The sequence below is a fragment of the Schistocerca americana genome, chromosome 2 (assembly GCF_021461395.2).
Source record: "Schistocerca americana isolate TAMUIC-IGC-003095 chromosome 2, iqSchAmer2.1, whole genome shotgun sequence".
Lineage (NCBI taxonomy): Eukaryota > Metazoa > Arthropoda > Insecta > Orthoptera > Acrididae > Schistocerca > Schistocerca americana.
In genome coordinates, this window is record NC_060120.1 from 568,171,127 (window position 1) to 568,184,417 (window position 13,291).

Genomic DNA, 13,291 nt, shown 5'->3' on the forward strand with positions numbered 1-13,291 from the left:
AATGTTTGTGCTTATAATTTCTTACTTACAGTAGAACTTAAATTACAGTGCATTGTCCTGCGGGTACATTTGCTGGTGAGAAACAGAAAACATGCACACCTTGCCCAAAAGGATTTTTCCAGAACAGAGATCGACAAGGTTCCTGCATTCGCTGTCCACTTGGAACATACACGAGGGAAGAAGGCAAGTACACTACATTGAGGAAAAGAAAGAGTTGCATATTAGAAACTCTTTCTGTATAACAGCTAATAGAAGTATCTGATTTAGATTAATGCATTGATCACTAATCTTGTCTTCCTGTCTAATGCTGACGATATCATTCTGCAGCCTTCTTTATTAGTTAGAAATATGATTTTGAAGTCAGCATTTATTTATTTATTATGCTATTTCCTTTTTTTCTTTTTTTTCTTTTGGCTTTATTTAAGCATCCACCAAATAACTGTTTCTGTTGAGAAGCAGGAGTATTTCCCCACTCTGATTTGAGATATTACTCACATTATTTTTCTTTCCAAGCTCAGTTGAGCCGAATATTGATTTCAACCTCATGGGCCTTTACAGCCTTCTGAACTATACTTGAAAGTACTACAGATAGGGTCGACAAAATGCTTAGTATAAAGTAGAATCGAAAACAACTTTATCTACATCTACATCTACATTGATACTCCGCAAGCCACCCAACGGTGTGTGGCGGAGGGCACTTTACGTGCCACTGTCATTACCTCCCTTTCCTGTTCCAGTCGCGTATGGTTCGCGGGAAGAACGACTGCCGGAAAGCCTCCGTGCGCGCTCTAATCTCTCTAATTTTACATTCGTGATCTCCTCGGGAAGTATAAGTAGGGGGAAGCAATATATTCGATACCTCATCCAGAAACGCACCCTCTCGAAACCTGGCGAGCAAGCTACACCGCGATGCAGAGCGCCTCTCTTGCAGAGTCTGCCACTTGAGTTTGCTAAACATCTCCGTAACGCTATCACGGTTACCAAATAACCCAGTGACGAAACGCGCCGCTCTTCTTTGGATCTTCTCTATCTCCTCCGTCAACCCGACCTGGTACGGATCCCACACTGATGAGCAATACTCAAGTATAGGTCGAACGAGTGTTTTGTAAGCCACCACCTTTGTTGATGGACTACATTTTCTAAGGACTCTCCCAATGAATCTCAACCTGGCAGCTGCCTTACCGACAATTAATTTTATATGATCATTCCACTTCAAATCGTTCCGCACGCATACTCCCAGATATTTTACAGAAGTAACTGCTACCAGTGTTTGTTCCGCTATCATATAATCATACAATAAAGGATCCTTCTTTCTATGTATTCGCAATACATTACATTTGTCTATGTTAAGGGTCAGTTGCCACTCCCTGCACCAAGTGCCTATCCGCTGCAGATCTTCCTGTATTTCGCTACAATTTTTTAATGCAGCAACTTCTCTGTATACTACAGCATCATCCGCGAAAAGCCGCATGGAACTTCCGACACTATCTACTAAGTCATTTATATATATTGTGAAAAGCAATGGTCCCATAACACTCCCCTGTGGCACGCCAGAGGTTACTTTAACGTCTGTAGACGTCTCTCCATTGATAACAACGTGCTGTGTTCTGTTTGCTAAAAACTCTTCAATCCAGCCACACAGCTGGTCTGATATTCCGTAGGCTCTTACTTTGTTTATCAGGCGACAGTGCGGAACTGTATCGAACGCCTTCCGGAAGTCAAGAAAAATAGCATCTACCTGGGAGCCTGTATCTAATATTTTCTGGGTCTCATGAACAAATAAGGCGAGTTGGGTCTCACACGATCGCTGTTTCCGGAATCCATGTTGATTCCTACATAGTAGATTCTGGGTTTCCAGAAATGACATGATACGCGAGCAAAAAACATGTTCTAAAATTCTACAAGAGATCGACGTAAGAGATATAGGTCTATAGTTTTGCGCATCTGCTCGACGACCCTTCTTGAAGACTGGGACTATCTGTGCTCTTTTCCAATCATTTGGAACCCTCCGTTCCTCTAGAGACTTGCGGTACACGGCTGTTAGAAGGGGGGCAAGTTCTTTCGCGTACTCTGTGTAGAATCGAATTGGTATCCCGTCAGGTCCAGTGGACTTTCCTCTATTGAGTGATTCCAGTTGCTTTTCTATTCCTTGGACACTTATTTCGATGTCAGCCATTTTTTCGTTTGTGCGAGGATTTAGAGAAGGAACTGCAGTGCGGTCTTCCTCTGTGAAACAGCTTTGGAAAAAGGTGTTTAGTATTTCAGCTTTACGCGTGTCATCCTCTGTTTCAATGCCATCATCATCCCGTAGTGTCTGGATGTGCTGTTTCGAGCCACTTACTGATTTAACGTAAGACCAGAACTTCCTAGGATTTTCTGTCAAGTCAGTACATAGAATTTTACTTTCGAATTCAATGAACGCTTCACGCATAGCCCTCCTTACGCTAACTTTGACATCGTTTAGCTTCTGTTTGTCTGAGAGGTTTTGGCTGCGTTTAAACTTGGAGTGGAGCTCTCTTTGCTTTCGCAGTAGTTTCCTAACTTTGTTGTTGTACCACGGTGGGTTTTTCCCGTCCCTCACAGTTTTACTCGGCACGTACCTGTCTAAAACGCATTTTACGATTGCCTTGAACTTTTTCCATAAACACTCAACATTGTCAGTGTCGGAACAGAAATTTTCGTTTTGATCTGTTAGGTAGTCCGCCTTCTATTACTCTTGCTAAACAGATAAACCTTCCTCCCTTTTTTTATATTCCTATTAACTTCCATATTCAGGGATGCTGCAACGGCCTTATGATCACTGATTCCCTGTTCTGTACACACAGATTCGAAAAGTTCGGGTCTGTTTGTTATCAGTAGGTCCAATATGTTATCTCCACGAGTCGGTTCTCTGTTTAATTGCTCGAGGTAATTTTCGGATAGTGCACTCAGTATAATGTCACTCGATGCTCTGTCCCTACCACCCGTCCTAAACATCTGAGTGTCCCAGTCTATATCTGGTAAATTGAAATCTCCACCTAAGACTATAACATGCTGAGAAAATTTATGTGAAATGTATTCCAAATTTTCTCTCAGTTGTTCTGCCACTAATGCTGCTGAGTCGGGAGGTCGGTAAAAGGAGCCAATTATTAACCGAGTTCGGTTGTTTAGTGTAACCTCCACCCATAATAATTCACAGGAATTATCCACTTCTACTTCACTACAGGATAAACTACTACTAACAGCGATGAACACTCCACCACCGGTTGCATGCAATCTATCCTTTCTAAACACCGTCTGTACCTTTGTAAAAATTTCGGCAGAATTTATCTCTGGCTTAAGCCAGCTTTCTGTACCTATAACGATTTCAGCTTCGGTGCTTTCTATCAGCGCTTGAAGTTCCGGTACTTTACCAACGCAGCTTCGACAGTTGACAATTACAATACCGATTGCATGTTAGGGGATAACTTTCAGCATGGCTGAAGTACATTGACAGGTTTTATGTTCTGGTCACTATAGTGCACAATACAGACACTGTAAACTAGCAGTCAGGCATAAGTGTAAACAAACTTGAATGAAAATTGCCAGAGATGAGAGGAGCAGTGTGGGGAGACAAGCTTCACCTCCTTCTTGCTGATCAACTAGCCTGCACCTGCATTCTATGTTTCTGTGAAAGCAGAACTGGCACATTGTCATAGGGATTGCCAACCCCTTCTTAAATTGTGAGGGTCATAATTATACTCTGTGATAGACCATTTCAAAATAATGTAGGAAAACCATGAGCAATGCACAACATAAACCATTCATTCAGTAATGGCTATGATGCAATTGTGTGCTGGGGTTGGCAATGTCGTAAATGAGGTAGACCCGATCTCTAGCATTGTTTGATGGAACCAATGCCTAAAACACCAGCCACTTAAAACTACCATGTTAAAATGTCCACATTGTATTTTTGAACTTCAGTTGGCAAACAAATATACAAGTTTCTTTAGTCAGAGATGCTAAATCCCATGGTAGAGACCATTCTATTGCCCACAATTGACAGGGCACCTCGGCATTGAGTGCACTGATGTATCATTGCATTCATGAACTTTCTATTTTGCAAACTCATTCTTATGCACATTGTCTTTAGAAATTGGGCTCTCCAAGATGATGTGCAATATTAGAAGCCGGAAATCAGTTACATTTTTGATATTTGTCTGCAGAAAATAAGACTATTTCAAACTATCTTTGATAAAATAGTTCAACCAGATACAATAAGCTATGGGAAAAAAATATTAAATAATTTTGCATTTCTGCATTTTGAGGCAGTATTGTAGTCCGTATTCGCAAATACAAATTTTCAGCTCTCTATTAATAGTACAGGCATCAGTTGGTTCTGCTAAGTAATCTGTCAATGGAGTAAGAGAAAGTGGCCACCACTAAGTCCTTTAGATTCCTCTTGAACTGATATTTTAGTAGTAGCTAAACTTTTTATGGCTGCTAGCAAGTTATTGAATGTACGTATTTCTGAATAATTAACACATTTATAGAATAAAGTAATGATTTTCTTTCTTTATGAAGATTAATCTTTTTTAAAGTATTGATTGTATGGGCTGAGCTGTTGATTTGAAAAAGATATAGTTTATTTATGACAAATGTCATTAAGAAACAAATATATTGGAAAGCAGTAGTTAGTATCCCCAGTTCACTGAGCAGAACTCTGCTGCAATGTAACATTCAGCATAGGGAACTGAGAAGGGGACAAGTCAGTTGCCTAATCAATTCAATAGCCTATCAATAGATAATTTACAAAAAAAGTTTTAAATGAGAGCACTTAAATGTTTTTTCTGATTGTGGTGTCGCAGTAGCTTATATCTTACCCCTCCCCTTTTTCCTTTATATATTAGTTTCTGCTGTGAGAGAATTGTGAGAATAGGGTTCTCGTTAATTCTGTTTAATGTTTTGATGATCAAAGCCTTGTCATGTATTGTTATTGCTGTATCAGTACCATCGCTTTCTCTTCTTGTTAAGAATTAATTTTCTTCCTTTTTTTACTACACTGACTGTTGTTTAATATTATGGAAAGAGATTAGTATGTTGTATTACCAGTGATATACCACTTAAGGAACACGTATTTCATGAGATAACAAAGAATTGGAATAATTTTTAAAAGTTTTAGTGACAATAAACAAATGTTCAACAGGTTCTAAGAGTATTACAGACTGTGTCCCAGTTTGTGGTTATGGTACATACTCTCCAACTGGCTTGGTACCTTGCCTTGAATGTCCACGAAACAGTTACACCGGAGAGCCACCAACGGGAGGTTTCAAAGATTGTCAGGCATGTCCTGCAAGCACTTTTACATACCAACCTGCAGCTCCAGGGAAGTCTTTCTGCAGAGGTGGGTGCTCTCATCAAAGAATCTTCTGCACAGTTGATAATATTTTCAGTTGAAGCTACCACAGTTTTTGGGTTGCTTAATATTAGTTTACAGCCATCTTGTTCTTATAGTTTTGCAGTTTTTAAGGGTGGATTATTTTGTGTTCTTGTGCACAATAACTGTTTGTTATATCTCCCTTGTTAAGCAGTTTTTGCTTTGCTGATACCTGTATTGTGTTATCTGCAGCTAAGTGCTCTCCTGGCACCTACTCAGACACTGGGCTAGCTCCATGTGCACCATGTCCTCGAGATTTCTACCAATCACAGGCTGGCCAAACGACATGTATTGAATGCCCTGGGAACATGCGAACTAGTGGACCAGGGGCAGTTGGAAGAGAAGAATGTGAACCTGTGCAGTGCACTGAGAATGCCTGCCAACATGGAGGCCTCTGTATACCTATGGGTAAGTGTTTGTTGGGCTTCAGGTTCCAGCGTGACGAATATAATTTGTGTTAAAATGGGACCTCAATAATTTTATTGTAACAAAAACATCTGGGATAGGACTGACACTCAATGAGCTATTCTCACAATATTTGTGATTTATTAAAAGTAAATTATAGTAAACAGCTCTAGATGGGCCAATACACCTCTTATAGTGTCAGAATTGAACTTCTGCACAAAGTTAAAAAGGCTAAGCCAACCCTTATTACTCTTTATTTGCCAATATTTTAGTAGAATTACAGTCCTACAATGTAGCAAATAAGCAAATGTTTTTCTATAAACTTGAATTTCACCATCCAATCTCTTGGATTCTCTGATACAATGGCACATCTCCCAGATTCAGAGCGTTTTTGAATTTGGTGCAGACTGTACTACCATTTCATTTTAATCCAGTTGACTGATCTCTGAAGAGCAGATGGAATCTAAAGTTGAAATCTTTTTAACAGGCCATGGAATTCAGTGTTTCTGCCCAGCTGGTTTCTCTGGACGCCGTTGTGAAATTGACATTGATGAATGTTCATCACAGCCCTGCTATAATGGCGGTAGCTGCATTGATTTACCTCAAGGCTATCGCTGTCAGTGTGCACCAGGTAAGGAAGATGACTTGTTGTTAATGCGTGACATACTTTTTGTTGTTTGTATTTATACTGAACTGTCATTGTGATTATTTTTCCTAGAAACTAAATTCTCTAATTTGAATACAGCACCTTAAAATGTTTATCTTTTCTTTATCATAACTACAACCTGTATCAGGGGCTTGGAGTTAAAAAAAAAGTGAGAAGCACAGAGATAAATCTGTCATTGCTCTGCACTTATTATTACAAAACGAGCACATTACTTAATTGATAATGCTATGCATGCAAAATTTTAGTTTTCTGATCTACACGGGTTAAAAAGGATATAAGCCATGTAATGTGTCCATCTTACTTTCATAGAAATAAGAACAGTTTAGACATTCATGATTTGATTTATGCTATTTAGATGTATATTTTATCTTTCTTTTTTGCAATCAGGAACTTTTAAATTCACATGCATATTTATATGTGCATATACACATTTTAATACACTAAATTTACATAGGCTATTAAAGTGTTCAGTGTGAGAGATGTTTTAATTGCAATTGTTGTTCACCCTTTCTAGGCTACAGTGGTATAAACTGTCAAGAAGAAAAATCTGACTGTAGGAATGATACCTGTCCTGAGAGGGCAATGTGCAAAGATGAACCTGGAATCAATAATTACACTTGTTTGTGTCGCTCTGGCTACACTGGCTTGGATTGTGATATAACAGTAACTATTTTGTTTTCTTTACTGTTTTGTATGGATACTACTAGTAACTAGTTAATTCATTTGGTGGATAATTTCAAGCAAATAAATTTACTTCATTTTATAGCAGTTTTTTTAATACAGTATCTTCGTTAATGTAAGTGAAATATCCATTATCTGCTCTAGATAAATCCCTGCACAGCTAGCGGAAACCCTTGTGCAAATGGCGGTTCCTGTGTTGCTTTGCAACAAGGGCGATATCGCTGTGAGTGCTTGCCAGGTTGGGAAGGGCAGCAATGTGAAATTAACACAGGTAATAATGCTTGTTTGACTGATGGAACCAGATGTTGCATTATAATATACAAGAATAATTTAATTTTGATGAGTATTATAGCAGAAAGAGAGCTTACAGCTACAACTCTTAATATAAATTGCTGCAGTATTTTTAATAAATTCTTAATTTAATGGTCATAATTAATGTGTAACACACATGTAAAATTCTGCAGTCTCTTTCTTTATAAATTTTTCTGACATAATTTAGCCTCTGTCAACTAACATCAGTCCAAAGGTTTCAAAATAACATAATAATGTCTTTTTGCCTGATAATTTGCTGAAACTTTTCACTGTATTCCATGAAATAAACATGTTATCAATGTGTCGAATGTAGACGTGTTCTTAGTAATGTCACGTCACTGGTGACACTAAATATGTTCATAAGGTAGTGAACGTAGCCATTGATCATTGTTCTTTTGCAATGAAATGAACATGAAATTATACAAATCATGTTTCAATATATCAAGTAAACTCATAGAAATGTTATTTTGTGGTCTCTGTGGCTGTCAGTGATTGTTGAGGAGTAACGCAGCCAGACACATATACTTTTAAGATGCTTTATTTCAGTGCCATAACCAGTTTTGGGCATTCATGCTCATCTTGAAATGACTAAAGTTTCTCATTACATAGATGATTTATCACTGGCATATCACTGCACAGTAATATTGAATATTTAGTAGCACTTGTTGTTTCGCTAGTAAAAGCATGCTACTGTGCCTGCATTTATTTATGTATAAGTTGAAATAGTCTTATACATAACAATGAAAATAATCAATTTTAAAAATATAATGTGACTGTATAGATAAAAAAAAAATCTACTCGCCAAGCAGTGGCAGGAGAAGGACAAGCGTATGAACAGATCAGGGGTATGGCCTGGGAACCAGGATGGCTCCTTCCTATGCCTTCCTTTTCATGGGTTGCTTGGAGGGGTCTTTCCTGAGATCCATAAGCCTTCATTCCCTGGTTTGGTTTAGGTACATTGATGACATCTTTGTCATATGGTCTCATGATGAGACTGATGTATTAAAATTCCTGAAATCTTTAAATACCTTCTTCCAATTAAATTTCACATGGTTCTATTCGAATCCCATGCCACTTTCTCTGATGTTCATCTCGTCCTTACCAAAGGCCAGCTACACACTTCTATCCACATTAAACCTAATAACAAACAATAGTATTTACATTTCAACAGTTGCCATCCTTTCCACATCAAATGTTCCCTCCCATACAGCCTTGGCATTCGAGGCAAATGTATTTGTTCAGATGCAGACCCTTACAGCACTACCCCACCATCCTCACCTCAGCGTCCACTGGACATAATTACCCCACCAGCCTAGTTCAAAAGCAGATTTCCTGGACATCACATCCATTCCTGGTACTCCTCATTCCTCCTAAAAACAACTTTGAAGCACACCACTTTGTCACTCAGTATTATCCTGGTCTTGTATCTATTGATCAGCTACTTTGATAAGGCCATGACTTCCTAAAATGATGCCCTGTAATGAGATCCAGTCTGTCTGAGATTTTGCCCACCACACCTAGAATAGCTTTCTGTTGCCCTCCCAGTCTCTGCTATATCCATGTCAGAACCTATGTTCCTTCTGCACCTATCTCCCTACCCTATGGTTCCTACCCCTGTGACTGTCCCTGCTGCAAGACTTGCCCTATGCAGCCTCCTACCACCACCTACACCAGCCCTGTAACTGGCGAAACATATACTATCAAAGGGACAGCAACCTGTGAAACGACACATCACATACCAGCTGTTATGTAAACACGGTTCGACCTCTTACATCGGCATGACTACCACCAAGTTATTGGTTAGGATGAACAGGTATAGGTAGAGGGTGTATACCGGCAACACACAATATCCTGTTGTAGAGCATGCTCTACAACATGACAGTCGTGACCTTGGTGCCTGTTTCACTACACATGCCATCTGGATTCTTCCCCCAGAAAACCCCGTTTCTTAGAACTCCACAGGTGGAAACTTGTGCTACTACATGTCCTTGGTTCTCGCCACCCACCTGGCCTTAATTGATATTAATTTCTTCCATCTCAACAATTCTTCACAGTAACTACTCCTTTCTTCACTCTGTTTTAGTTTCCTACATCTTTCATTTTCTGACCTAATTATTTTTCACCGTCCCCACTCTCACCTCTGTTACTTACAGTGCACTTATCTTTTCACTCTTATTAACTCATACAGAATGTTTTTGCAGTAATCTCTGTCTTCCATATTACCCCTATCTTCCACGTTTAAACTCTCAGGTTTTCAAATCTCATCCGGTGCAGACCTCAATAATCAGTCTGCCATTCTCATCCCATCCGGTAAGTCTCCCCTGCCTGTGGTTCTGGGGGACTTTTCCGAAACCTACCCCTTTTCCTAAACCTCTCCAGTCCTTTTCCTTCACCCCTTTTCCTTCTCCTCAAGCCCTTCTGCCAGAAGAAGGAGCTAATGGCTCTGAAAGCTTGCATATGTATAATAGTTGTATACATTTACATAAGTTCTGATTGTACTGCCATGGTGTTATGCTTTTTCCAGGACACTGTGTAAGCTGTTGCCATGCAAATAGCACACACAATGTACACTTCATAATATTCGTTATATCAGTCTGAGCTTCACACATGCACTTTAGATTCAATATTTTTGTTTACACTGCAAAGACCATCCACTAAGCAAAGATATCATTCATTTCGTATTGAGCAAAGATCTAAACTTAGCAAAGAAAATGAGTATGATGTGCAACATGTTAATAACGGACAAATACTTTTACTCTAAGAATGAACTTAATATTTAAGGATTATAGAACAAGTTGTTTTGTGCAATATTTTTCCCAATAAGTAACAGGAGATATGGTGATGTTGTAAATGAGGCACATATTTTTCAAAGAAGAAAAATGCAGTTAACACTGTTTATTTCAGATGACTGTGCTGAGCGGCCTTGCCTTTTGGGTGCTAACTGCACTGATCTCATAGCAGATTTCAGCTGCTCCTGCCCTCCTGGATTCACAGGAAAACGTTGCCATGTTAAAATTGATCTGTGTAGTTCAAATCCTTGTCAGCATGGACTGTGTGTTGACAGGCTGTTTTCACACCAATGCATTTGCCATCCTGGATGGACAGGTAAGGTCACATTAGTTTCTAACCAAATATATGTTGTTGTTTAATATAGACCTTTATATAAAAAGGGAAGTAATAGTCTATTGATACCTCAAGATAAAAATCATACAAAATTGCAGTCATCTGGCTCACATTTAAATATACATAATTTCTAATTTTTTTCTTACATGATTTTTCATCATGTTTGCCACATATTCATAACAGTAAAGAAGAATTACCATCCAGATATGTTTATAAAGATCTATGGCAAATGTGCAGGGATTTTCTTCGTGATTTGATTTTTTGCGTAATTAAGTAGTGCAGAATTCAATATTACATGTTAAAATCTCAATAAATGTAATGAGAGGTGTAACCCATTACAGATAAAGAGTTCACTCACATTCCAAAAATTATGATGCCACTACACGATGTAAAATAAAAAGTGATTCCATTGATTGTTCTGAAATTTGTTTTTTATATCTAATTAAATGGTTTAAAAATAACTTTCGTATTTTGAGTGGTAATAAAAATTAAATTAGCCAAAGAATCAAGAAATTATTGATTTATAAACAGGAGATATAAAGCAATGTATTTTATCACTCGTGGTAATGAAATCTTTCTATTGGGAACTGTTATTGAACCCATTCACTGAAGCATTCTTCCATTCTTTGAATCATAAGGGGCAGAATGATGCCAACTTCTTGTTACATCATTCTCTTAAATTATTTAGTAGTTATAGGATGCCAGTAATGACTCTAATATACATAAAAATAAAAAAGTATAGGACATCAAATTACCAACTAATGTCACCATGCAAGGAGTGATGCCCAGTAAAGATTTATCATGGGCTCAATGATGAATAAATTTTCCTGTCAAAACCTCGCAACATATTCAAGCTGTCCAATGTGAGCTTAAGGAAGTATTGTAATATCTTACAACACTGTGCCAAGAGTATAAATAGTGTCACATCTTCTTCCTTAAAAAGGATGCAGATCACACTGGTGATAAGTTGAACCTGGTCAGACCTAATGTTTCCACCTGTTGTTTTAAGCACTCCACCTCATGAGGAGTCAGGTAGACAGTATCTCTCCAGCAGATGATATCCTGTGTGTTGTTGAAAATTACCTGCTTTCCACTCAAGATTCAACCAACTCTCACTTGCTGGTGTTATGTGGGGGAGGGGGTGCAATCTTGAAAAAAGGTGTCATCTTTAACTTCACTGCAAATGCTTTGCCAGTTAACTGTTATTAATTTAATATGCTCACTAATATCACCCATATTGGACAAAAAATTACACACGTTTTGCATACATACTTTGCTACCCAAGTGACTATTTCTGTCAAAGTCGACATTTTCTGAGGAAAATGACATGTTTGATCAGGAGAATAAAATTATGAAAATGAAAAAATTGTTTTTGAATTATATGGACAGGTTAGTATTTTGTTCATTTTTATATAGGTTCTGCATGTGACATCAATATAAATGACTGTGCAAGTGCTCCTTGTGAGAATGATGGACAGTGCCTGGATGAAGTAAATGGCTTCAGTTGTAACTGTGAACCGGGTTACACTGGTAAAAGATGTCAGCATACAGTGGATGATTGTGCTTCAGAGCCATGTCAGAATGGAGCTACCTGTCAGGACACACTAGAAGGCTTTTTGTGCAGATGCAGACCAGGATTTGTTGGTAAGTACTACTTGTATGTCTCCTCATTATGATGGTCAATGTGAGTGTCATTTATGGTTGTAAATTTGTGGATTTAATGATACTGATAGTTTTCTATAATTCCATACATGATATTTATTATTTCTTCCTCTGCAGGCCTACAATGTGAGACAGAAATTAATGAATGTCTCAGTGAACCATGCAGCCCCGAAGGTACTGAAAAGTGTGTTGACCTTGACAATAAATTTTTATGTCAGTGTCGTGAAGGATTTACTGGTCACTTCTGTGAGGTAGGCAGGAAATATTTTTAAAAGTTATCTACAGTAACTAAAATATGTGATAAAGTAGTATTATAGCAATAAGAATATAGCAGTATTTGGGTATTAAGGTGATATACTTGTGATGATATAATTTAGGAAAATGAATACTCTTATTTCTTATGTTACATAAAAGAAATATCTGTGTGTAGTGACATAGGAAAGAAAGTTCTCTTGTGTATCACAGGTAAAATCCAGAAATATTAACTTTATACAGAACAATAACCATATTAAACATGATACTATGGAGTTAATATCAAATTAAATAAAATTTCAGGTGAATATTGATGATTGTGCCTCCTCTCCTTGCCTGAATGGAGCAACTTGTAAGGACGAAGTTGGTGGATTCCATTGCTCATGTCTTCCAGGGTGGACAGGGGCCCGTTGTGAGTCAGACATTGGAACCTGTCAAGCTCAGCCTTGCCAAAATGATGCTCATTGCATCAACTTATTCCAAGACTTTTTCTGCGTGTAAGTTGATGCTTTTGAAGTAAATTACTTATTTGTTTACTTTTTACTACATATTATCCTCACTGCACATTGCAATCATGTCATCTCCCCATTGATGAATATAGGAAAAGATTTCAATACATACATCTTGCATAAGTTATTAGGATCTTAATGTAACAGATATGGTGAGCTTCAAAGATTGCCTCAAGATAGAAAGAAATGTCAAATAGCTTTAAACCAGTCAAAAGGGTAATGGATGATACTAATAGTAGTAATAATAATAAACATCCTTGTATATACAAAAGCAGGATGGGTGTA

General features: G+C 38.0%; 1 protein-coding gene across 1 annotated transcript in view; it reads left to right on the forward strand.

The window, feature by feature from the left end:
* The window catches only part of LOC124595775 (sushi, von Willebrand factor type A, EGF and pentraxin domain-containing protein 1), a 152,459-nt gene that overhangs the window by 82,799 nt on the left and 56,369 nt on the right, over window positions 1-13,291 (forward strand). Inside the window, exons 33-42 of the mRNA XM_047134661.1 lie at window positions 49-183; window positions 5,165-5,362; window positions 5,588-5,803; window positions 6,288-6,431; window positions 6,982-7,130; window positions 7,293-7,419; window positions 10,365-10,565; window positions 12,000-12,227; window positions 12,363-12,496; window positions 12,801-12,994. Coding sequence (XP_046990617.1) covers window positions 49-183; window positions 5,165-5,362; window positions 5,588-5,803; window positions 6,288-6,431; window positions 6,982-7,130; window positions 7,293-7,419; window positions 10,365-10,565; window positions 12,000-12,227; window positions 12,363-12,496; window positions 12,801-12,994 — 1,726 coding nt within the window. The remainder of the gene's footprint in view (window positions 1-48; window positions 184-5,164; window positions 5,363-5,587; window positions 5,804-6,287; window positions 6,432-6,981; window positions 7,131-7,292; window positions 7,420-10,364; window positions 10,566-11,999; window positions 12,228-12,362; window positions 12,497-12,800; window positions 12,995-13,291) is intronic.